This window comes from Momordica charantia (assembly GCF_013281855.1).
Source record: "Momordica charantia cultivar OHB3-1 chromosome 10 unlocalized genomic scaffold, Mcharantia_2.0 BLBB01000010.1, whole genome shotgun sequence".
Classification (NCBI taxonomy): domain Eukaryota; kingdom Viridiplantae; phylum Streptophyta; class Magnoliopsida; order Cucurbitales; family Cucurbitaceae; genus Momordica; species Momordica charantia.
Window position 1 is genome coordinate 22,205,374 of NW_028275158.1, and position 24,921 is coordinate 22,230,294.

General features: G+C 33.8%; 3 protein-coding genes across 6 annotated transcripts; 1 reads left to right on the forward strand and 2 right to left on the reverse strand.

Moving 5' to 3' along the window:
• Positions 1-516: 516 nt before the first annotated feature.
• Positions 517-9,129, reverse strand: LOC111014835 (protein CYCLOPS). Of its 4 annotated transcripts, none has more exons than XM_088118447.1 (12): positions 8,686-9,129; positions 7,656-7,889; positions 6,222-6,274; positions 5,130-5,267; positions 4,885-4,933; positions 4,754-4,806; positions 3,118-3,812; positions 2,480-2,523; positions 2,328-2,373; positions 1,934-1,982; positions 1,450-1,578; positions 517-1,025 (listed from the first exon to the last, which is right to left on the reverse strand). In XM_088118447.1, the coding sequence occupies exons 2-12, from the start codon at positions 7,839-7,841 to the stop codon at positions 902-904; spliced, it is 1,566 nt and encodes a 521-aa protein (XP_087974573.1). In that variant the 5' UTR covers positions 7,842-7,889; positions 8,686-9,129; the 3' UTR covers positions 517-901. The 4 variants fall into 4 exon arrangements, with proteins under 4 accessions (XP_087974573.1, XP_087974567.1, XP_022145368.1 ...); XM_088118441.1 differs by having other exon boundaries at positions 7,656-8,097; XM_022289676.2 differs by having other exon boundaries at positions 7,656-8,240.
• Positions 9,130-13,304: 4,175 nt separating this feature from the next.
• CLPP4 (CLP protease P4) lies at positions 13,305-18,723 on the reverse strand. Its single transcript, XM_022289660.2, has 2 exons — positions 18,233-18,723; positions 13,305-14,001 (listed from the first exon to the last, which is right to left on the reverse strand). The coding sequence occupies exons 1-2, from the start codon at positions 18,631-18,633 to the stop codon at positions 13,518-13,520; spliced, it is 885 nt and encodes a 294-aa protein (XP_022145352.1). The 5' UTR covers positions 18,634-18,723; the 3' UTR covers positions 13,305-13,517.
• Positions 18,724-19,935: 1,212 nt separating this feature from the next.
• Positions 19,936-22,582, forward strand: LOC111014872 (Ribosomal L28 family). Its single transcript, XM_088118644.1, is given in 5 exon segments — positions 19,936-20,095; positions 20,195-20,257; positions 20,348-20,478; positions 20,480-20,649; positions 21,894-22,582. Coding segments are annotated over 3 exon segments (666 nt in total). The 5' UTR covers positions 19,936-20,095; positions 20,195-20,257; positions 20,348-20,451; the 3' UTR covers positions 22,363-22,582.
• Positions 22,583-24,921: the final 2,339 nt, after the last annotated feature.

Below are 24,921 nucleotides of genomic sequence, written 5' to 3' on the forward strand. Positions count from 1 at the left end.
CATTTTTATGAACGACACTTTCTCACCAAATAAACTTCTTTCTCTCTCCCATCTGTCAAAAACTCCGTGGTGGACAGTAAGAATTCTTGCTACCCGAAAGTATTCTTTTTATTGATAGAACATAACGTATGTGCATCTATAAGGCCAACACTTCATCAAATGACAATGGCTCATCTAACAAATCCATACATCCTTTTTGGAACTTTTAGTTGAGGGAAAAAAAAACATATGAACAAGGCATACAAAAAAATCAGCCCTAGAACAAGAGATGGATAACTTTTAACTGATAGTTACGAAACAATTTTGAGACCAACCTCGCTGATAGAGGTATTAAGTCTAATTAGCTCTCAAACATACTCTATGAGGTGAGTGGATCTACTAATGAAGGCATTACCAGCAGCATTTTTCTTCAATCATGACCTCCTCCCTAACTGCAATATGTTAATAGAATGAATTATGAACTTTCTCTACAACAAAAAATTCTCTAGCAAGTGTCAGCTTCTCTACTGCAATGACTTTTCAAATAATATCAGTTTTCATTTCTAAATGTATGCCAAACAGAAACTATTGACTTAGAAAATACAGCTGATCGTTAGCTTTACAGTATGCCAGCTGATCGAAATCATATACACTCATCAGTCTATACTTGTCTCTGGTCGCTGAATGTTTTGGACATTCGTACATCAAGAAGCAAATAACCAATGTTTGTGAACTTTCTGAGAGTTACAGGTACAAGGAGTTTTTAACTCCCAAAACTACCAATGCAAATCGTTGTTAAGACGAGTCTTCTTGAAGTTTTACTTATGGCTTGACACAATTTGAGTGGAGGGAGGGTCAAATATATGATACACGAGAAGTCTAGCATATCGAGTCTATCGACAACTAAGTATCAATATAGCTCTTAAATTCTGCCAGTTTCTGAGAGAATCCTCTCAATCTCTTCTAGTAGGCGTTCTTTTTCATATGTCAAGTCCTCATTCTGCTTCTGAAGATCCTCTAGCTGCTTTGTCTGCTCAGAATCCTTCCTGCATTCAGTATCAAGCACTTGGTCCATAAATCTTAATAGTTCGGAAAAATCGAAAGCAATAGATGAGATAAATGAAGCCAATATCTGGAAAACTACGTAGTAATCAGAACCAATTAGCTTTTCTCATAGTTGATACATCAGAAGTCTGTCTTCACCAGGTCTTAGAAAACCAAATCACTATTTGACAGAAAAATACTGATAAAACTTCACTCAAAATAAAAATTTTCAGCCACGTGAATGTATTTGCTTTTAGTATGGTCCTGAACGGAAAACAGAAACAATTTATTATGGAAAATTTAATCATCCCAACTTAAAAGCGTTTTTTTTTTTTTTTTTTTGGGGATAGGCATGTTAATAAGCTCAAACACCACTAATTTTCTGCCGAAGCCTATGAGGCTTGTTAATGTAATTGGTCGCATTACCTATTCATAAAGGACAGATTGAGTTTTAGTGACCGCACTTCCTTCTCAAGATTCTCACAACGCTTCAGAACTGATTGCATATCTGATGGAATAGTTGGTGTCATATTTCTCTCCTTTGCCTCAGCCATTCTGCAGTACCAGTGTATGAGAATTAGTTAAGAGTTGAAATTTTCAAACAGTTAAAAGTATAGAAAAACTTGTCCCTTTCCCCCAAGTGAGTAAAAATTAACTTTGCATCTTATCAATTATAACAAATTGAATTCTTGCAATGTTTGTTCACGCAGATTGATAGGCAGACTGCAAGCATCAATAAGCAAGAGCATGTGCGTTGCTCTAGTTTCATAATAATATGCGCTTTATTAAGCCCAATTACACTAACAATATTTCTCATCAGTATAAAGCCAGCAAAGGAGACTGAAATTCTAGAAATAAAATGGGAGGAAACCGAATACTGTCCCTCAGTATGAAAAGATGTGTTACATACTTTCGTGATCGCTCCACCCGACGCTTTTTTGTGGGATCCCCTTTGTCCACTGCCAGACTTTTATTGGTTAGAAAAATGGTATGGCTGCACTACTAATCAATTATGACTTTAGAACATCCAATAAAATATTAGGCAACTATACGACTAGAGAGCAATAAAAGTTTAGCATATCATCATTCTTAAAGTAATCCAAGTTTTTTGCGAGTAAGTTGAACCGAGGAAGGAGATTGTAATAGTGGATCTCTAGATGATACTAGATAGAAGACTACATCAGTCGTAGCAAAATAGAATTCATTTAGAATGATTCATTAAGACTCATTTGTTCATCATCTGAGGTGTATAACAGGACACGCATTGGTATATACCATTGTAGTTTATAACATAAGTAAATTACCTGAAGCAGCTGATGTTACAGACCCATAACGAACTAGGTGCCCCCTCTGCAATAAATACCAAAATAGAGCAAAAGGAACTCATTCTGACTATAAGCTTGTAGGTAAAATAGCTTATTTATAAAGGTTTCTACCATATTGAAAAAGAGCGCACCTTTCTATCGTCTTTTAAATTGTCTATTATTCTTTCTCTGAAATCTGCAGTTCCATAGAATGACACTTGTATTACAAAAAAGGAAAAAGGAAGAAAAAAAAAAGCTTCACTTGTTAATAATAATAAACAAATTGAAATATGTTTAGGTGATACTGTGTACTAATCAATGTGGCCAAGTGACTTCAACTTTTTCGCCATTCCTGAAATTGGAGGGGTCGTACTAGTATTGTACAAAGCTATCATACTCAGTGACTTGACTTTGTGAGGCTTCTACAAATGCATACTGTCTTGTTCATGGAACGGCATAAGATAATTGATGGATCCATAAGCAAACTAAACTTAGGAAAATTTCCATTCACTCATGACTTGAAACATATATAATTCCACTACAATTGAAGAAATCATCTGATGACAACCGCATATAAGGCAATGAATGATTTATATGACTAGGCTGCCAAATATGTCTACTATTCAGAAATCAAGAACCTTCTTAATCATAGGCATGAACTAAAGGGAAAATCTAAATTTATCACTAGATATGCATCCATGTACTAGACCAATGAGGTAAGATTTCAGATCACGGACGACAGATAACACAACAGTAAGTTTATTACTTTATCATTGGACAGATTGACTACCTTTAGATCGAGATCCATTTTCCAAATTCCGACTACCTCCAACTTGTTTCCTTGAGCTCTCACCATTGCTATGAGTTTGAGTTGAGTTGCTAGGACCATCACATGCCTCAAACCCAGATGAAACCACTGCTGCTGCAGCAGAAGATTCACTTTGAGAAGGTTCTTGAGAAACTCTGCCCAACTGAATAGGATTTATGGGATTAACAAAAGCTTCGAAACCAAGATCTGCTGATTCCTCAACCGTTTGTAAGATTCTATAATCCTCGACTTGAACAGGAGATAATTCCTGAAGAGTGTTTGGTATTTGATGTATATAATTGTCACTACTTCTATTGAAACTAAGGTTGCCAATATTTTCATGAGCGAAAAAATGTGCGTTTGTACTGTCCTCCAGCATCTCTTTATCAATCTGGTTACTTAGCTTCTTTCGTTCTAATGTGCCCTTTAGCATGTTCACAACAGAAGAAATTTTATCTACATCATACTTGTTAGGAGCATTGAACATTGATGACGATGAATTGGATGGGGATGCAAATGTTACAGGCTGGTTGGGAACCTCACGAGTGGAAAGGTTACCGAAACTGTGTGAATTTGCAACATCTTGTTTCATCGAGTTGACTCCATGCCCCGACAAGTCATACATGGACTCAATACCGAATGGGCTTTGGATGCCTTGCGTTGCAGCATACCTCCTCCTAGAAACCAATCAATAAATAGAGTATTGAAAAATAGACAAATTATAAGTTCATCCACATAATTGACACTGCATAAGTCTTGACAAAAGGAAATGTCAAATATATAGATTTTAGTTCTTAAATGCAACCATAAATGACGCTAGAGTATAAAAGCTGCAATGAATAATTCGAAAGGGATAAATTTCTGGTAAGGAAAACACCATGAAATAATCTGAAAGCTTAGGGTACGTTTAGTTGGTAATCAGAAAACAAAAATTTGAAAACAAGGGATTCAATGAAAACCAGAGTTGTATTATTTGTTTTCAGTGTTTTTAGATATGTGTTTGGTAGTAGATTTGGTAACTATTGAATCTCAATTTAAAAAATTGTTCAATGTGTGTTTAGCAATATATTAGTAAACCAGAAGTATACCAATTAAATTTTAGTTTAATCTAAACTTATATTAATAAATTTATTAACCTTTATTTATGAATTTTGTATAATTATTATTTTACAAAGGTTATATAATTTAGAATACATTATATTTTACATGTTTTAATTTTAACAAACATAAAATGAGTTTATAATATGAAGGAATATATTTTATCAAAATTTTTATCATTTTTGATGTAATTTTGCATCTTAAAAATTTCAAATTCTGAATATGAAAAAACTGAAAACATAAAAAAGTCGTTTTCAGAATTTCTACTATTTGGATCACAAAATCCGAAAACAGTTTTCAAAAACGAATTTCAAAATCCTAACAAACGCGTATTCGATGAATCCATTTGATTCAGTGAATCTGAAAACAAAAAACAGAATCCGAGTTTCCAACCAAACGGGCCCTTAGCTTTTCCAGTGCTTTAAAGAAAGACAATTAGATTGTAGAAAATCATAAAAGCATCCCTGTATGTAAACTTTCAATATCGTCATGATGGAAGACTAATCCACTCTATCATTACCTTAGCTCAGATGATCTACTTCTTGTCATAGGTTGAGAACTATGAAACCACGCCTGCATAAAATATAGATGTTAAAAAGTTGTGATGCTTTATTAGCTAAGCTAAAGTTTTGAGGTGAAGATAAACAAAACCTTAGCAAGATATAGGTTACTACCTGGCACTTCACTTTCAACAATATTCCTGGAAGAAGTTCAAAAAGTTAAAACATAAAAGTCTTCCAACAGAAAAAGGGAGGATGCTGAAACTTTTATGTTCTTTTAACCTTTTTCCAATGTAAGCTAACATTGACACAACAATTTTGAGGTACAAGAAAACTCCATTGAAAGGATAAGAATACCAATAGCACAAGAGCTGTGGTTCAAAAAGTTAAAGAGACCTGAATGCTTGTTGATCGACTCCTGAAACATCATCAGCCACGGAAGCATTTTGTGGATGTAAAATATCATTGCTTATTCTTTTTTGATGCTTTCCCACATGCTGAGGACTAGACAGGTCAACAATCTCAGAGGAAATCCTGAAAAAGGAACGATAATAATGATAAATAAAAAGACTTAAGTACTAAAAATGTCTGAACACGTGGTTTGTGCAAGGGTATGTAAGCTCCCCTTTCAAGGACACTCTTTTAAAGCTTGAATTGTGCAACTTAATTGTCATCATAATTTGATAGACAACTACACTTGAAAAATGAAACAGCTATAACAGAGCCGTGAATGTGGGTGGGTAGGTGTACTATATTCAAGGAAAAAACATTTTCCACTGGTACGAAAAAATTTGCCGCAAAGTTATTTAAGACTACAAATAATGGCCAATACTTGAGAAGATAACATAGACATGGAATGATCACATATTACTTTTATTTACATATACTTATTCTTCATAATTCTTTATCTAAACTGTATGACAGTCTCAACTTGCATAGTTTCTTCCATCTGAAAAATGGAAATCAAAAGAGAACTGTTTTACACTTTTTCTCTTGAAAATATATGAACAAAACCCTAATAAGCAATTGGAGCCCGAACCCTTTCTCCCAGACTATAAACTGTTGAGATGTGTATACGTACTATGTTCTTAGTGCAAATTTTACAAAGATTAAAGTTATATAAAAGTTTAACAATGTTAATTTGCACTATTTGGAACTCTCGCTTTCCTTCTGATTTTATATTTAGAACTCATATTTTGGTGAGTTTATCTCATTCGATCCCCAAAAAAAAAAAAAAAAATCCATGTATCTGAGTCTGTTGAACTCCATATCCAACAGATCTACCAAATTTGCACAGTTCAAAGTGCCAGGTGAATCCAATTATAACCATCCATGATGCATAAACGAGTCCATGTAAATCATTATACAGGTCAGCCGCAACCATAGAGATAAAAGGAAGTTCTACTCATTGTCCAAAACGAAAAGACAAGGCATCTGACATATTCACCTCGACAGCCTTTTATTGGTGTACTAATTTAACATACCAACCTTCTTGACGCCTGTCGAGTGCGATAAGCTGGGCCTGATGAGTTGTTAAAATTCTGAAAAAGTAAATAGACCAACAAAAATATTCATACTAGTTCCCAAAATATGGATGCTTTATCTTTAGTCAAGAAAAAATATCTATCAAGTATAATAAAAACGATATAGAAATGTTAGTGTGTTATACTTACAACGACAAACTATAATGTTTTTCTTACTCAACGGTTGCAAATATTGTTCCAGCTTATCAATGATATGCAAATAAATTGAAGTAAATTGTCTGAAGACAGACAGCAATACTCCATTGATTGAAGAAAAAATTTTACATCATAATCATCATGAATAATAATCTGTCAAGATTCGAAGTTACATAGATGCATTTCCATTACACTAGGAAGTCTAAACATGAAGTCACATCAAGAATCAATTATCCAATAGCTCATTTTGGGTTTTTGACACATGAAACATCACAAATATGATCTTCAAAATGAAAAGTTTGCTCATTCATGCCACTAGAGTATCTAGTATTGTCTAATTCCTTAAGAACTGCAAAAAAGTGAAGGTGATGAAAGATCTATTTTATACTTTTATTAACTCTCAGAAGCTTTTCATCAGAGCGTAGAGTGTCTGCAAAATAAGGATTAAAGAAAGAGAGAGAGAGAGACGTTGTAAATAGAGGAGTCCTATCTTGATAACAAAATTCTTTTCTTGCAAGAAAAGTTCAGCTAGAGAGTTGCATAGATTTCTCAGGGCAGGTTTATGGTCACGTTTGGAGATAGGCATCTTAACCAGTTGAGCTACGCTCAGGTTGGTTTATGGTCACGTTATTGCAGCATATTTTTCCATATTCAAGATCCTCCATGAATCCTGTCTTCAAAACACTAGTGCACACCACAAATGTATGAAGAAGGTGAAATTTACTAAAATGTCATTCTTAAAATGTGCATAATGAGCACAAACAGAGAAATATTGATATATCACTGTTATATAAGATATAATCCAAGAGGCAAATGAGCTGGTAGCATAGAGCATAACAAGGCAGAAGCCCTCAAGCATACAATCTGAATCTGCTGTTTTGTCTCGTTTTGATGAGGTTGCTTTTGTATGAAACTTTGTTTTATAGTGTGAACAGGGCAAACTATAATTGAGAGCCCTTCCATTTGGTAAAGTTTTTTCAGAGGAAATATTATCATTGGTACTTACTAGTCTTTTTTTTTAATAGGAAAAGACACTGCATTAATGTGACCATATACGAAAAGACACCATCCAGGGGGATTAACCAATCTATTATCATTTCCATTACCGTTCATTGAACCCAGTAAGGCTTGATAAACCTAAGCATAATATCAGCAAGTCTCAGCAGTTCTTTAACAAATTAATGCTTGATATTTATTTTCAACCAGATGTAAACAAAGCAAAAAGGGTAATAGAGCTGCTTGCCTCTCCATTTGTTAGCCAGCTTTTGAAGAGTTCCTCACTATCTGTACGGAAGCCCTGAGAAAGATTCTTAAATCCCATCATCTCCATGGTTGGTGTCGACATTCCGATTGAGTTTTCCACCCAAGATTTAAGAAATAGCTCTTCACTTGTGTTTCTATACAATTCGGATACCCCCCTTCCTTCCATCTTTATAACAATATCTACTCCAATCTTTGGATCATTTCAAGACTGAAACTGAAAGAGGCCAAGATTCTATATCTAAATGCTGGTCTTAGAAAAGAATCATACGCAGAGGTTAACCTTCGAAATTCTCAAATTCAAAAAGAATCAAAAACCACAACTAGAGACAGGCTACTCTTTTTGCCGTTAAATAATTCTTTCCAAGATGTTTCAACTCTGTCTTCCCATAAGAGTAACTGGAGGCTCTTCAAGCCCGTGGAATCTGATATCCTCAGAAGAATCACGACACTTGAAACTATAAGTTAGAGATCAAAAACCCGAAAAGGAGTGTTTGTTCGACCAAAAAGTTATGATTGAACATATCTCCACAATAGCGGTAAGGAAAATAAGAACTTCCCCAAAAGCCTGTCAAACCAAAACCATTGACTTCACATGAACTTGAGAGTTAACAACCATACTCCAAAACACCGTCCAAGCAATATCACGACCAGATGGTCAAGAAAAAACTTTAAAACTAAAAGCAGACGTATTCAAAATATTTGTGTCATATGCTGCAAAAGGATATATTATTGCACCCATTCAAACTTCCCAATCAAATGGTAGGCACATAGATATGATATAAAAAAGATTGAGGCATCAATTAATATTGGGGTTTTGTTGAAGATTCCAATGTCATTGTTTTGTCTTTTTACATCTATAGTAAGACATAATTTCTTCCCTTATTGCGCGTAGTTGTAATTGAAAAGCTATGTCCAATATAAAAGCCCTCAATCAACCAAGCAGAGTGGACTTATTCAATCAACAAAATTAAAAAATCAAAAAGAATAATGAAGAAATTTAGAATTCTTACGAGATAGAGCCAGCTCGTGATAGCGACTTGAAAAGGGCCAATAGCAAGTGTCTCTATATTCAAATATGAAGCCGTTGAGATGGCGTTTTCATGGATTAGCGTAGGCTGCAGTTGGAGGATCAGAAAGAAGCCAACCCGTTCGATCGGCGAGCGAATTACGCGGTTTCTGGTTCAGATTCTTCTCGTCGTCCTCTGATCGAGGTTTTGTAGGTTTCATTGTGATTTTTTTAAAAAAAATAATTTCAACACCTCTTTTTCCTCCTCGAATAGAATGTTGCCGGATAGAGGAAATCTTGGCTTTCGTTTTCAGTCGTGTAAACAGTTGATGAGTTGAAGCCATGGCGGCAAGAGAAGCTTTGAATAAAAATAGCGATGGAAGCTCGAGGAACCAACAATGGAGGCCTCACTCGCATAGTCCACATGGTTACAACTGTCTCTTCCACTCGCAGCGTCTCAAAAAGAAAAATGAATTTTTTCTTTTTTTTGATAAATAAAGAAAAATGAATTAAAAAATAGATTTTTTTAAAATAAAAAATAGACATTTACATAAATACCATAAAAAATCATGTGTAATTTTTTTTTAGAATATGTCAATTACCATTATGCTCGCCTTCGCAAACACATATGTATTTTTAAACCTAACCTCACATTTTAAATTTTACAAAATAGTATAATCTAAATTTAATGTAATATAAAATATATTAAATAAAGTGATACTGTTGTATTTTAAAAAATGAAAATTGTGATCATCTTGAAAATACATTTTACACTTTATGTTATAGAAGTTTCTGGGTATTTTGTCTTAAAACTCGTAATTTTGTAAATAGTAAACATTAATGTGAGGTTATTCAGACTTGTTAAATGAAAGTGAATTTCTTTTTTAATAACTCTAAATCCAATAAACTACAGACCTTGGCTATTGTAATGAGTAGTTGGACTTTACGTGGAGATATAAATTGGATCAAGTTCAAGTAAATAGCCTAAACAGTCTAGTACATGGATTAAGTTGGATACTTTTTCCTGGAGACAATATTAAATACGACCCGCTTTATGATTGTTACAAATGTTGTAAGGTGTCATAAACAAAGTGATCCTGATTCGTTCATGTAGAAACATGTGAGCGGGGGTGTTCTACACAATGAGATTGTGTAAGGCTGACCCTGAAATAATCAATGTTACGCATTAACACCGTTTACGGATAACACTGATTAATATCGTTTATCGATGACCTAGATAACTTGATTTAAATCCTGAGTCATCTATGAACTCCTATTTATTCAGGATTCTCCCTTGATCTGCATAGGTGCGACTAAGCTCATCAGCGCTGCTCGATATGTCTCCCATTTCAGGGATAAAATTGGGTAGATAGCTGGGGACATAGAATTTGCAAGACGGAACTCACTCCTACCCAATTTAGGGATAGTCGAGAGGCTGTTCCCTTAAGGGCAGCCTCATCCTCTCACTGGCATTAGAGGAATTGGATTTCGTGATTTGATCATAAATCAATTGTTCATTAGAGGGATAGTGGTACTTAAGGAGAAAAGATGTAACTCAGGGATAAAACGGTTTTTTGACCAATCTGAGGTTACGAACGGCCTGTGAAAGATCAACTTATCGATGACAGTTATATCAAATGAACACAAATATATCTACAGTGAAGTGCATCTACAGGCTATAGTGGACAGTCATGTTAGTTAACGAATGTTGATTAACTAAATTAAAGAGTTTGACCGATTAGTCTCGAATCGTTGGAGCCCATGATCTGTAGGTCCATCGAGTCTCCATGTTAGCTCATAAAGGATAAAATTGATGAATTAGGTGAAGTAAGAATTTGAATTGTTCAAATTCTGTTTTGGGAATATTGTATTTTATATGAGATATAATATATAATTGAATAATTAATTGAGAATTAATTATTATGGAAAGTATGACTTATTTAAATTAGCTTTAAATAAGTTTAAAGCATGAAAAAATGTTGTAATTTGATTAATGTGATTAATCAAGCTTAGGTGTCAAAGACCTATTAATATGAAATATTAATTTGGCTTGGTTTTTATTTTAATAGAAAATTGATATTTCAATTTTTGGTTTTATAAAAGTTTTATTTAAAAAAATCAAGTTAGTGGGAAAATCCAACTTACTAACTAGTAGTTTTTGAAGTGTTTCTTCAAGGCAATGACACTTATCTTTTACATGTTAGTGGGTTTGAGGTGGAAGGCATGCAAGATTTGTTCTTGCATGCATTTGGTCTTTATATAGGTGATGAAAATCATTTGGAGAAAGGAAGCATAAGTGTAGAATTTTTCCACTCAAATTTCTATTGTAACCATTAGTACTTTCCCTTTGCTTTCACTCACAATTCGATCCCACAATCATGTTCATCAACCCGAAAATAGCACAGATTTGCCGTGGTGGTCCTATTGAGTTGGAGAAGAAGTTATAATAGAGATCTTCAAAGGTATAAAGTTAATCACTTCCTCTTTACCTTTTTCATTATATTTTCCAGCATGCTTATTTTAGTTAAATTGCTTCATTAAGTGTATTATGATCTTTAGTTTCTTCTGTGCATGTCTAAAGTTCCATCAATTTCCATGTAGTTTAACTCTCATTTCAAACTTTAGAGCTGTAATGTGTTAAAATTCATTTGATAAATATTGAATTATTTATTAGATATAATTTCAACGTGAACATAATTCAATTCGAATTTTCCACTCTACATTATTTACACACAAAAAAACACTTTAACTAAAAATGAATATATATATTTGTACTATATTAAAAGTCAATAATCTTTGTAAAATATTTTAAGACCATATTATCCCTTTTATGTTTACATAATTACAAATACATCACTTTCGTGTAGACTATCTTACCCTTCAAGTTAAGATTATTTGTTAATTTGTAAATATATATGACAAGAATCTTACCAGATGTGTCAACAAAAATATTTAAAATTATATTTTTAGTATAATAAATGTGGAGATCGGAAATTGAATTTCTAAATATTTGGAAAACGAGCAAAATGATATAACGTGGAGTTATGCTCACGTTAACACAATTAAAATTAAATTGTTTGGTATATTTCACTATAATGTTATCTAATAGATATTATTTCAAGTATATAGGGAAGATTTGAACCTACCTCCGTTGAAATTATTATGTTTAAATTGGTATTTATTTTATGTATCAAATTATCGTATGCTAATTGAATCAACCTATGATATTAATATTTAAGTAACAACATTAATTGGGATTATTAATTAGAATCAAAATCATAATTGAGGTCAATAAACTTAATAGCCAATAGCCATCATCGTCACAATTATTTATAATATATATAAAAGGCCGTCGCCTCTCTTTCATTCTTATTATTGTAGAATTATAATTTTGTGACGTGATTGATTAGCTCACTCTCATTTAAAATATCAATAATTTGTAAAAGGTTAATTTTGTCATTTCGTTTCAGACGAGGGATCTATGATTATGTGGAATTATTGACCTAATATATTTATCATATAATTAAATAATATTTTGTTCCTTATACTTTCTACTTTGATTTATTTTGGTCAATACACTTTTGAAAGGTGAATTTCGATCATTTTAAAAAGTATCCATATTAATCAATTTATTTTTATTTTATATCGTTTTTTTCTATCCTGATTTTAGTATGATACTTCATTCAATAAATTTTTTAAGACATATATTTGTATTAAAAGATTTTTATTGTGTATAAATTTTGTAGACAGAGATCATATTAGTTTCTTTTTAAAAGTACACGTACGAAAACAAAGCGTGTTAATTGTAAAAAACTAAAATTAATAAAAGTTTAAAATACAAGCATCAAAATAAATATTTTGAAATTGGAGGAATAAATTCAAAAGTTTAAGAATCAAAATAGCATTTAAATCTTAAAAATAATTAAATTTTGATCAGATGGAATGGTTTGAAGATAATTATAAATTTACGAGGTAATATATATTGGAAGCAACAAATGTCATTAAATTTATGATTACTATATAAAATTTCAACCAAGCAATGATTTAATATTGGTGATGCATTTTCATTTGCTTGTAATTTATTTGATCTTAGCCAAATCAAATTTCAAGTAAAAGAAAATAAAAATAACTGTTTGCTATAAAGACGATGTAGCACTTCATTATCCTCCATTAATGAAGTTAAAAAGGTTTCGCACAAGTTTTATTTTCGTCTGGGATCAAGACAATTAAAGAAAGGATTTTAAATTTTATGACTTGAAAATCTGATAAATAATTTTAAATGATTTATTTTTGTGTAGAATAAGAATAGTTTGAAAGGAACATAAACTTCTCCATTTGAATGTTCACAGGAAAGAAAATGAAAATAAAAAGTTACTAATACGAGCTTTATCTTAATCCAGGTTAATTTATAAAAATATCCCTATCCTTTCAAAAATTTCAATACTACTATTGATCTTTCATAGACATTTAAAAAATACATTTTGAGAAAATATTTGTTGATATCTTAAATAAAAAGTCAACGTGACAAAATTTGAAATGCGTAACAATTAACAAGGAGATTTATGAAAAAGGAGGAAATATAGAAAAATAAAGCTATGAAATATACACTGACAATACAAAATATGATTCAATGCCAATTTTTCTTTTCTCAGAATGCTCATTTGAAAATGTCAAACAAAAAAGGTACAAATTCACAATACCTTTTACTTGAGTAGAGAAGTTTTGATACCTAAAGGTATTTCTGATTTCCACTCACCATGAATTGCATACATAAGATTCTACATGTAAATCATATAAATCAAGGGCCTAAAGAAAGGTCTACCGAAACGCCGAAAACTAGTATATCTCGTCGTCGGGGACATCTGGTGTCAAAAATTTTCTGGGATCTTTACTAATTTCTTCATAATTTAAACTTGCCTTCACTCTTTCTGGCACTGGCATGAGAGGTATAATGCTATCTTTGTCAATAACTCCATCAATCAATCCATATTCAACCGCCTCTATGGGCGACATATAACGATCCCTATCAATATCTTTTTGGACTTTATCAAACGGATGGCCAGTGAATTCGGAGATAATTCTCGTTACGTTGTTCTTGTTATGCATGATTTCACGTGCTTGAATTTCCACATCTATTGCTTGACCACTCGCCCCTCCAAGAGGTTGATGAACCATAATACGTGCATTAGGCATTGCGAGACGCTTGCCTTTAGTGCCACCGCCGAGGATTATGGAAGCTGTTGAGGCTGCAATGCCTAGTCCAATTGTGGAGACATCAGCCCTCACGAGCTGTACGACATCGTAGATTGCCATTGTAGCACTAACGGAAATGACATTAATAAAAGGAAATCAGTCCGAACAACAAATATTATGCAAAAATGCTAACGAATTTGATGCAAAAATACATGACATCAGGTGGTCGCTCATTGAAGGCTGAATGAGCAAAAAATACATGTTTAAAAAAGCATATTCAATCAATATTTCCAGCTTCAAATAAATAATGACAATAAAATTCTTTTTTCCTTTTCATAAGAAAGAATATGTATTGAAAAATGGAGAAAAGGAAAGGAACAACAGGGACGTGGAAGCCCCTCCTGTAAGAAGACGTATTAGTTTGTACACTTTCACAAAAGACATCAAAAGGACGAGCCGTGTTGTTGAAGACTCGTTGATTTTTTCCCTTCCAAATGCTCAAAAAAATATTACTAGTACCAGAACTCATACCCCAAAGGATTTTAGCTTGTCCTTTCAAAAACCACCCCTGAAGCACCTCGAGAACCGAAACATCCATATACTCATAATAGTGACACTCCCGGTTTTTAAATTTTTAGTCCTTGAAGTCAGAGAAAACAAAGAGAACCATGTACTCTAGTCTCCCCCTCTGCCCCTGGCCTGATCTAGGCTAAATGTGTTGGTTTTGTTAGAAAAAAGATTTGCTTTCTAAGCTGGGAAACAGGCTTAGAATTAGATTCTAGGAAGATAACTGGTTTATGATCTTCAACAATATTTACACCGTTGCTAATACAAAAGGAGTGGTAGTAAGTGATTGCTCGAAAGAAAACACCCAAGCTAGGGACATTGGGCTGATAAAGAATCTGCCTGGTAGAGAATTGGGAGACTGGGCTCAGTTTACTGCACAGTTGAAAGATGTGTTCCTAAATCAAAACGAGGATAAATTGATGTGGCACTTAAAAACATAACCTTTTCTGACAAAAGAACCGACCTAGGCAGAGTACATCTTCTGCTTACACTTCTCACATTCATCCTTATGTAGTTAAATAGCAATATACATTTAACAGCTTACGATTAGAGTTGTAAAAGGTGGGAAACTCTCAGGTATGGTCCTAAGGGAACGAATTTACCTAAAAGTAGTTGTGCATCAAAGATGGGGAGAAAAATCAGGAAAAGATCATCCATTAGCCACATAAATATTAATTTACTCAAGAAGATATCCTAACGTACAAAGAGGCCAGCAAACCATGGAAACAAGAATAAAACGGAGATTAAATAAATAATCAGGGAAGGAAGATATGTATGTGTTCCCACAGTTTGCTAATCTTTCCATTCATGTAGAGACATAGAGTAGATGAGTACATTCATTTCCAGACAGTAAAAAGTCTTCAAATATCTCCGGTGGTGGCCCAAAAGGCACATCCCCTCTCCAAAGGAGAGAAGAATATGAAAGAGACAACAGTTCTTTTTTGAAATTTGAATAGAGATATTGAGTTCTGATTCCAATGGTTGTAAGTGATTGGTTGCATCATTACATGTAGATCACATGATTCAAGATATTTTGTACTGCTGTAGCACTAAGTTTGATCCAGAGCAAAGTAAACTTGATACAAATAGAATAAAGTTCTCTATTAGTATGGAGATTATTTGAAAACATACATTCTGAATTTATAGGGAATTATCCGTGTGTTTAGACACTTATGACTCACCTACGTATCAATTTTTTTTCGTGACGCCAAGAAACACATTCAAAAGATACCAGGCAAATAGACCCATCACAGCCATACTTTAGTAATTACGGAAGCTTGGGTATCTTCACACTTCCCCCACCTCTATGCATTTGCCACTGAGAATGTAATAGGGAAAGAACAAGAAATATGGATGTTTATTTATTTTTTTAAAATATTCTGATTTGGCGAATGTGCTTGCTCTTTTTGGAGTGTTAGTCTAGTCCTTGCCCTATGAGTATTTATTTAGGAAATTGGTCATTATAGAGATTGGGATTCTTCGCATGTAAATCCGTTGTGGAACATATTGCTTATAAATTCCCATTATAAATTTTGTTGACATGATTCACAAGGTTTCAACCATTAGGTTAACCTCTCTTAGGAAGACCGATACCAATGGATTGTGTGCCAGACATCCATGATAGTATCTTGACTCAAAAAGGTGACTCATGGGAAAATTTTGAAGAATATATTGTTCTTTTTTCTTGAGCAGGGTGATTAATCATTGGATATCTTTGAGTTTAATTGACTTTTAGGAGAATGAAAGACTTCTTGGAAGATATAATAAGAAGCTATAGTGCTAAGGAAACATCTAAAATCATTTTTTTATAGGAACCAAGAATTGAATTCAGCACAAGAAAGAAGCAACCAACCTAGGGGCCGGGGTAGAGAAAACCTCTGCCCAAGGATCTGCATAAAAAGCAAAGCCTTCCCATCGTTGCTAATCAAGTGAATACTATAGTTACAAAAGGAATTTTTTGTGGTTTGAATACCATCTAGAGGTTTGCCGTACACTATTACAAAAAGAATCCACTGGAGTTGCCTCATCTTCAAAAATTATTTGGTTTCTCTCTCCCTTCAAGAAGCCAAAGAGTAGCTCTTTCCCCACAATTACACATCTAAAATCATTAAATCTGCCTCAATGATATTCCAATTTGTAGATATTGAATGGAAAGAAATACCTCTAGAATCATTTTTGTAGCTTTTATATAATCTTTGTGAGCTAAAGTGTCTTATAGGTTTCTGTTCTTCTTTACTTTAAAATCAAGATAAACTAGAGAGGTTTCTTCCAAATCTGCCATTGTCCTTTTGTAAGGCTGGGATACCCATCTTGTCCTACAACTTTCTAAGCCAAAGTACCCCCAATCTAGGTTTATCAAAGAAGCCTTGTAATCACAAAATTCTTGGAGAGAACTCCACGTAGTTGCACTAAACTATACAGTCTCAAAAAAACATCAAAGCATATACCTATCTTAAAAAATTCTGTTGTTACTTTCCTTCTAAATATACATACCACAGCAAAGCTCCAGAAGCATTTGCCAACAAAATTCTGGCTTTTTGCAAAAACACCAACAAGAGAGAATTTCATGCTACTAAGTGTTTATATCTTTAGAATAGCACCAACAAAACCAAACGTCTGAGAGTAAGCTCCATCCCTTTTACAATTGATAAACAAATGATCCATGGTTTCTTCATTAGATAAGCAGACAGGTCAAACAGAAGGATATAAAGCCATGGAAGGAATCCAATCACAAGTGTTTAGACTCTTGTAAGCCATATTTCAAAGGAAGAACAAAGTCTTTTAAGGATTGTTTCCTCCCAAATCAAAGAAGAAATGGTTTCTCCGACCTGCCTTCTCTACTATTAAGCTGAAGGTTGGCAGATTTGCAAGGAAACAGCCCAAAGCATTCAAACTTTCAACAAAATTATCTTCACCATGATTTAGCCGATTGCTTTCCATCTTTCAGAATAAAGATTAACCATTCCTCCGGCTCTTTATCAAAAAGATTTCTCCTGAGCTGAAAATCCAAATTTGGACTGTCTCTTCCAAAAATTTCCCCAATAAAAAAACAACAAAAAAAAGTCACCAGAATTTGAAATTGAGAAAATATTTAGAGAATATGGCTTGGACAAGAAGGATCAAGCCAAGCGTCTGTCCAAAATTTAATCCTCAGACCATCACCAAACTTTAAGAAGACACAGTGGTCAAAGAAATCCATTGTTTTAGCAATGTCGAATCTTGGACCAATGAATTGAGCTTCTCCAAAGGTTGCCAATCCCATATTTACTCTTGATTATGCTTCTTCAAAGGGCGTTCTTTCTATGCACTAATATGCACATCCACCTTGAGAGGATGGCGGTGTCTCTAGTCCTCACATTTACCAACTCCTATGCCACCCAAGGAAATAAGAGCACAAGCCCAGTTCCATCTAACAAGGTAGACTAACTCTCATGCAATCAGTTCCTTCCAATTTTAAATATGTTTACATAACTGTAACAGACTTAAATTTACAGTGACCTGACTCGTCACCGGACTACATACACCCACCCGTAGGCTAACTGTTTGCGGTACAGGTGAAGATGGTGAGATCTTTATATAGGATTGCGAGAAGCAGAGTTCAACTATCCGTCTCTTGCATTCAGCGCTAAGGAAAGCATATTAACTCATTCTATATGAAACTTGGGCACAACATCCATATTCATAGAAGTTCAATTATCCAACTGATTTGGAAAAAAATAAAGAAAAACCTGAATCTCATATTCCATATCTTCACAAACAAAATTATGCACCAAAAATCAGCCCGTGCATACCTGAGAGAGCCGCCGGGGGAATTAATGAAGAGCCTGATATCTTTGGTAGAGTCCTGAGCATCCAATAGCAAGAGCTGGCTGATAATAGCATCGGCCACAAAGTCATCGATGCTATTCCCTAAGAAGACGATCCTCTCCCTGAGAAGCAGTCCCATGGCGTCAGTCTCGGCGCCTCTCCGGGCGACATCCGGCGTCTGTGGAGCCGTCATGAGGACGGAGCACGGCGAAGCTAGAGTTCTCGAGGGTTTAAGAGCGGTTGCCTTGAGGACTGAGCAAGCGGAAGGAAAAGAGAGACTGGATTTGAGCTTGGGATAGAAATTGGATGGCTTTGGATGAGAATTAGGAAGGCTGAGGGAAGATGCGTGAGGAATGAGAGTAGAACATCGTGAAAGAAGCTCCATGGATTTACAGCACTGCTCTGCTTCAGCTCTGAAACCAGGAAGAAGCGGAGAGACGATGGCTTTGGGGGATTTGGTTGGGTGAGCTATACAGGAAAACGTGTAGAAACTTTGGTAATTTCAATAATCCACCCATGTGTTTGTAATAATATTAAAAATGCCCCAAGTTCTTAACTTTCATACCAATAATCCACCCATGTGTTTATGGTAATTACAAAATGTCCCAATTTCTTTTAATTTTCATTTGAGTTAAATTATCACTTTCTCTTTTTTTTCTTTTTAATATAGTAAACTTGAGGATGAGAAATTCAACTAACCTAAAAAAAAAATAATAATGAATAAGATATCTTAACGGTTGAAACTCATGTTGTTAAATTATGAATTTATTCCCTACGACTTTAACCTAATTTTAATGATTCTCGTAGTTTTAAAAATTTCAATTTGATGGTTTGTAGTCAATTTTAACTTAGTCTCTATCATCTTGTTAAACTTCTCAAATCAATCTTATACCGTTTTTTACGAACTAGAAAACTCACCTATTTTTTTTTATCTATACTCCGTTCTAAACATTAATATAGTCAACTAAATTAGCTAGTCAAACAAATAAATTGTTGTCAACATGAGCTTAGTTCCTCAACGATTAAAGGATATTGCTCATTCCCCTAAAGATCGAAGGTTTAATTCTTCATCATGCATTTGTTGTATTCGAAATAAATAAATAAATATACAGATAACTCAAAGTGGTGTAGAAACTTGTGAAGAGAGTTAAAGATTCATGAGAAACCTAAGCGTGGATACATAATTTCCATTTTGGAATCAAAACCTAGTTTAATATGAACTTTATATCTTATCATTTATTTACTTTAATTTTGTATAAAAAAATAAAAAAGTAAGGGATCATTCTAATATCTTAATTTTACTCTTAATCTTACTTTTTCGACCATATTACACTTAATATATTTGAATAAATAGTTTATATGGGGTATAATTTATATTAAAATTTTTGAAAACAGGTTTAAAAATGTATTTGGGAGTGATTTTGATCAAAATAATTTTTGTCATTGTCAAAATTATTTTCCTTCCCAATAATATTATTAATCAATTAAAAAATGGATTTTAAGAAAGCTTTTTCTGGAACCAATTTTAAGATAATTTAAAATCATTTTAAATTAATCAAATTATCTGGATAATTTTAAAAATCAATTATACTTAGATAAAATTGGAAATTACTTCAATACCTGCTCCGAAATAATTAGTTCTAAAAGAAAAATAGTATTTTAACGTTAATTTAAATTATCATTTTTAAATGAAAGAAATAGAAACCCTAGGTCATCTTCCTCTCACCCTCGCGTGTTCTTCCTCACGTCGGCTCCCCCCACCATTTTAGCAGCTCACTGCCGTTTGTGATGTGCTTACTGTAACTGTCCGGCGATTAAGATCCCGATACTGATTCGTGGTAATTAAGGTGAACGACGTCATTTTCTGTTTGTTGATAGATTTTTCTTTTTTGATTTTCGCTAAGGTTTTTGGCTGATGGATTTTTTCGTGTTGATTTGCTTCCTAGGTATTTAAAGAACCACGAGCTCAAACAGAAGGATTTGAATCGCAGCCATTGTAGAAAATGAAGGCACTCTTCCTTCTCTAATCTTGATGCTCAAATTACAAACCCCGACCCATGTCGCTTGAAATTTAGTTGAGCTTGGTTTTCTCTACGCAGTGCTTTCGTTAAAGGGAATCAAATTACTGTTTCTACTTCTGGTCGTATTTTTAGGCGTATTTTTGAATCACAGCTGATTCTGAAACTACAAGAGAGAGTCGATAATGGCGTTTAGAGGAAAGGAAATGATGAAAGAAGGTATTGAAGAAAGTTGGAGAGATCAATCTGGCGCCTGGAGTGAAGGAATCGCTGAAGAAATGTATACCGGACAGCAAAGTGGTGATGAACAGGGCAAAGCGTGGTATTTTCGCCGGCCGTCACATCCAGTTCGGTAACCGCGTCAGTGAAGACGGTGGTAACAAGTATGAACCTCGCAATCCTTTTTCTTTTTCGAAATCTTTGGTCGATTCAGATTCTCTCCGAGTTTGGATGCACATCAATGATTTTCCAGATTATATGGTGTTAGGCTGTCAGTCCGTTATAATTGATTAGCTTGATCTTTAGTTTGATGATCTTAAGTAAAGACGCCCTAAATAAATCTATTGCACTCTGAATTCTGCTCTGTAACAATGTACTTCGGCAGCAAATTCTCCCAGATACTATTTTGACACTTTGGCTAAATACTCCTACTTTTGATTTTTCTTTTCTACTATGACAAGATTGTTGCTTCTACATTTAGCTGGAGGAGTCCTTGAATCTAATGGGTTTCTGCTCTCCATTCACTTTGTGAATAGCCATGTATAGAAAGATGAATGAATATTCATGATTTAGTGGATCTCTGTGATAGCGAATTATTGCCTTGCCAGTTTAAGGTGATTTTGGTCTGCTTTACTTTTGATGTCTTGTTATGATGGCTGTTCGGATTTGGGTGTGGGGTTAGTACGATTCTGTTGTGCTCTGCCAGGACTCTTCACGGTCCTGCTTGAGTTGTAATTGTTGATATTATTGAATCAAGTGGAGATTTTATTCTGACCATGTCATTTGTTTCCGAGAAATTTTCTTACCCTCTTTTCTATGACTTGAAGATTTGTCTCTATGGGGTTTAATGTTTAGCAACAACACTGCTCTTTTGATCCTCTAGTTAACATTATAGAATCAAGAATCAATATGATGCATAAAGTTCACTGAGAGTGCCCCCCTCTCTTTCAATTTTTAGTTTTGATATCAATCTGTATACGCTTAAAAAATGAACTTTGGTAATTTTGAAAATAGAGAATGAACTTTCAGTTGTGTTTTCTCCTCCACGGGACCTCGATTGCTTTTTGCTGTTTATTTGGAGTCTTTTGATATACAAGTCTAGGGTATGTCACTCTTTCTCTGGTATTCAGAAACTTGAAAGCTTGATATTTTTCTTATATCCATGAGTGGTTTACGCTCACTTCACCTAATCTCACCGAACAATTGTTTAACTCTACAAGATTAAGAGCACAAGATAGTTGTTTCCTTTCTTTTGTGGTTGTTTTATGCTATGCAGTGGTACAATGCCATTTTCAATTCTTTTGCTCGCAGACCTTCATATTGGCTTGATCTTATACTGTTTCATACTGTCATGCGGAAATTGTTCAATTTTGGAGCATTTAACCCTTTACGTGCTTCTGCTTAATAGGTCAAGGAGGACTTGGAAACCAAATGTCCAAGAGAAGCGACTTTTCAGCTATATTCTAGATCGCCATATACGAGTTAAAGTCACCACTCACGCCCTTCGATGCATTGACAAGGTTGGTGGCATCGATGAGTATCTGCTGAAGACCCCATACCACAAGATGGACACTGAGATAGGGCTGTTTTGGAAGGCAAAGATAACGAAGCTGTATGAAGAACTTGGGCAGATGGAGGTTGTTTTCTTTTCACCCGAGGACGAAGCGAAATTCGAACAGGGCTTTAGAGAACTGAAATTGGCCGAGAGGGCAGCTCGAAAGGAGGCGAGAAGACAGACGTATGGTAGTTCAAGCAATCACGATCAGATCGAAGAGGGACGAGCAGATCGCCATGGAACTGGCAAGGAAGCTGCAGACGGTTCTGAAGGAGGCTCACATGGTGATGATGGTTCTCAGCAATGGGTTGCCAACGCCTGATTATTTATAGGAGACTTTTTTTTTTTTAACTTGGGAGTTCAAAGCTTTGACTCGTTCATTCCCTCTTCCAAGATTTGTTTCATCATTTTTCACTGAAATCTTTTGTAGCTTATTTGTATTTTGTTTAATGTATACAGTTAGAAATGAGAATTGTTTTTGGAAATTGAGATTTTAGAACTTACTGCTTAATAAGATGCAGACTGAACAATTTAGTCTATAATGTTTTGCCATTTTCGTTTCTGTTAAAAGTTCCAAATATATTATTTACTTACAATTTAGTCTATAACTTTCTGTTTGTTTACTTATAATTTTTTTTTTCCGCATATTTTCATCTTTTTTCTAAATCACATTTACATTCTTAGCAAAAATTTCAAAAATAAAAATAAGTGTGAAACTAATTTTTAGTTTTCAAAATTTGACTAATATTTTAAAAGCGTTCTTAAAAAGCATGTAGCAAAATAAAGAAATACATCCAAAAAAAAAAAAAAAAAAGAAAGTTATCAAATGAGACCTTAGCTATTTCGTACTCAATTTTCTGTTTTCTATTTTAGAAAACTATGCATGTTTTTTTCAATTTCATTAGTAAATTTGTCACATCTGTTAGAACCATATTTGAAATCTTAACCAAATTTCAAAAACAAAATTAATTTTTTGAAAATTAATTTTTTTCTTTTCAAAAGTTGACTTAGATTTTGAAAATGTTTATAATAACTATGATAACAAAAAAAAGAAGCAAATATCTGGAAGCATAAATGTTTCTAAACTTTGTCTTGAAAACAAAAAAATATAAATCAAATAGTTATTAAACAGGGATATTAATATTTGCGATTAATTCGTTTACCAGTAGATTTTGTAAAAAATATTCATCTAAATTTACGTATCATCATACATGAAATTGCATAAGTTATATGAATATTAAGGATCATATGACAACTCAAACTTAACTCAACTAATTATGACACCAATTGTGAGACGTGATGTTGTATTAAAAATAATAATAACTATAAATAAATAAATATTAAGGATCATATGACAACTCAAACTTAACTCAACTAGTTAAGATACCAATCGTGAGACGTGATGTTATATTAAAAATAATAATAACTATAAATAAATAAATATTAAGGGTTATATTATATGTCTTGCTCAATTCCCGTCCGAAATGAATGGATAATTCTTTCTTGCCTAGCAAGCTTCTGGATCTCGTCTTACGGCAGAAACAGCGTGTTGACTAACTGACTACCGGGAAACTACCTAATTTGTTACTTAAGTTTCTCAACAAGTTCCAGAACGTTCCCCTAACAGAATCTGTGATGGAATATTTTGACAAAGTAGCCTGTAATATGTTGCCACGTATATAATCTGTACTTTAAATATTTTCTTCTAAATATTCTTTCTGATATTTTCTTGAAACCCTTATTCGTATTATGGGTTCTTCGTTCTTGTATGAAAATAGAGCACTGCTCTTATCACTTACGTTCTTCTCTTTCTGATTTTTAATTTTTTTTTAAAAATAATTCTTTAGTTTCTTACCTTTATTCCAAAACTCATTGTCTTGTTTCAAGAGTTTCGATAGACCTTTTAAAAATATTTTAAACTTATTGTCTTGTTTCAAGAGTTTCGATACTACTTTTGACCTTTTAAAAATATTTTAAAAATTAACATGACATAATATGAAACAATGTAGTAAATTTTTCATTGTTATATACTAACTAATTAGTAGGTTATATAATAATATATACCTTTTTTTTTTTCTTATCGAGGTATCATAATAATATACTCCTTGTTGTTGGTCTGAGGTTTAAGGTTTAAGGTTGCAGAGAAGGAGGTTTGGTTGCTTCACCAGGTGACAGTATATATTTATAGACTTTACCAACGGAGTATAACAGAAAGTAAAACTCCTATAACTGTACACAAACAGAATAACAAATGATATGTAAAGCTACATATAACATTCCCCCTCAAACAAATGCAGACAAAGCCAACTAAAAGAGAAGATAATCGGGCAGCAGTAAGCGGCTTTGTGAACAAATCAGCCAGCTGAGACTCCGTTGGAATAAAACGCAGTGAGATATCTTGCCGAACAACTCGTTCTCGTACCTAGTGAAAATCAATTTCAATATGTTTTGTGCGTCCATGAAATACCGGATTTTTAGCAAGGTGTATAGCAGACAAGTTATCACACCAAAGCACGGGAGGTTTGGTACCAAAAATATGAAGATCCCGGAGAAGTTGTCGTAGCCAAAACAATTCAGCTGCAGTGGAAGCTAATGACCGGCATTCAGCCTCTGTAGAACTCCGTGAGACTGTAGACTGTTTCTTAGCAACCCATGAAATAGGATTTTGTCCCAAGAAAACAATATAACCAGAAGTAGAGCGTCGATCTATGGAGTCACCAGCCCAATCGGAGTCAGAAAATGCAGTCAAACATAAAGGATCAGAATAACTCTTGCGAAACAATAAACTAGTATTCAAAGTACCATTAACATAACGAAGAACTCGCTTAGCAGCAGATAATTGATCAAGAGATGGAGACTGCATAAATTGAGATAATCGACT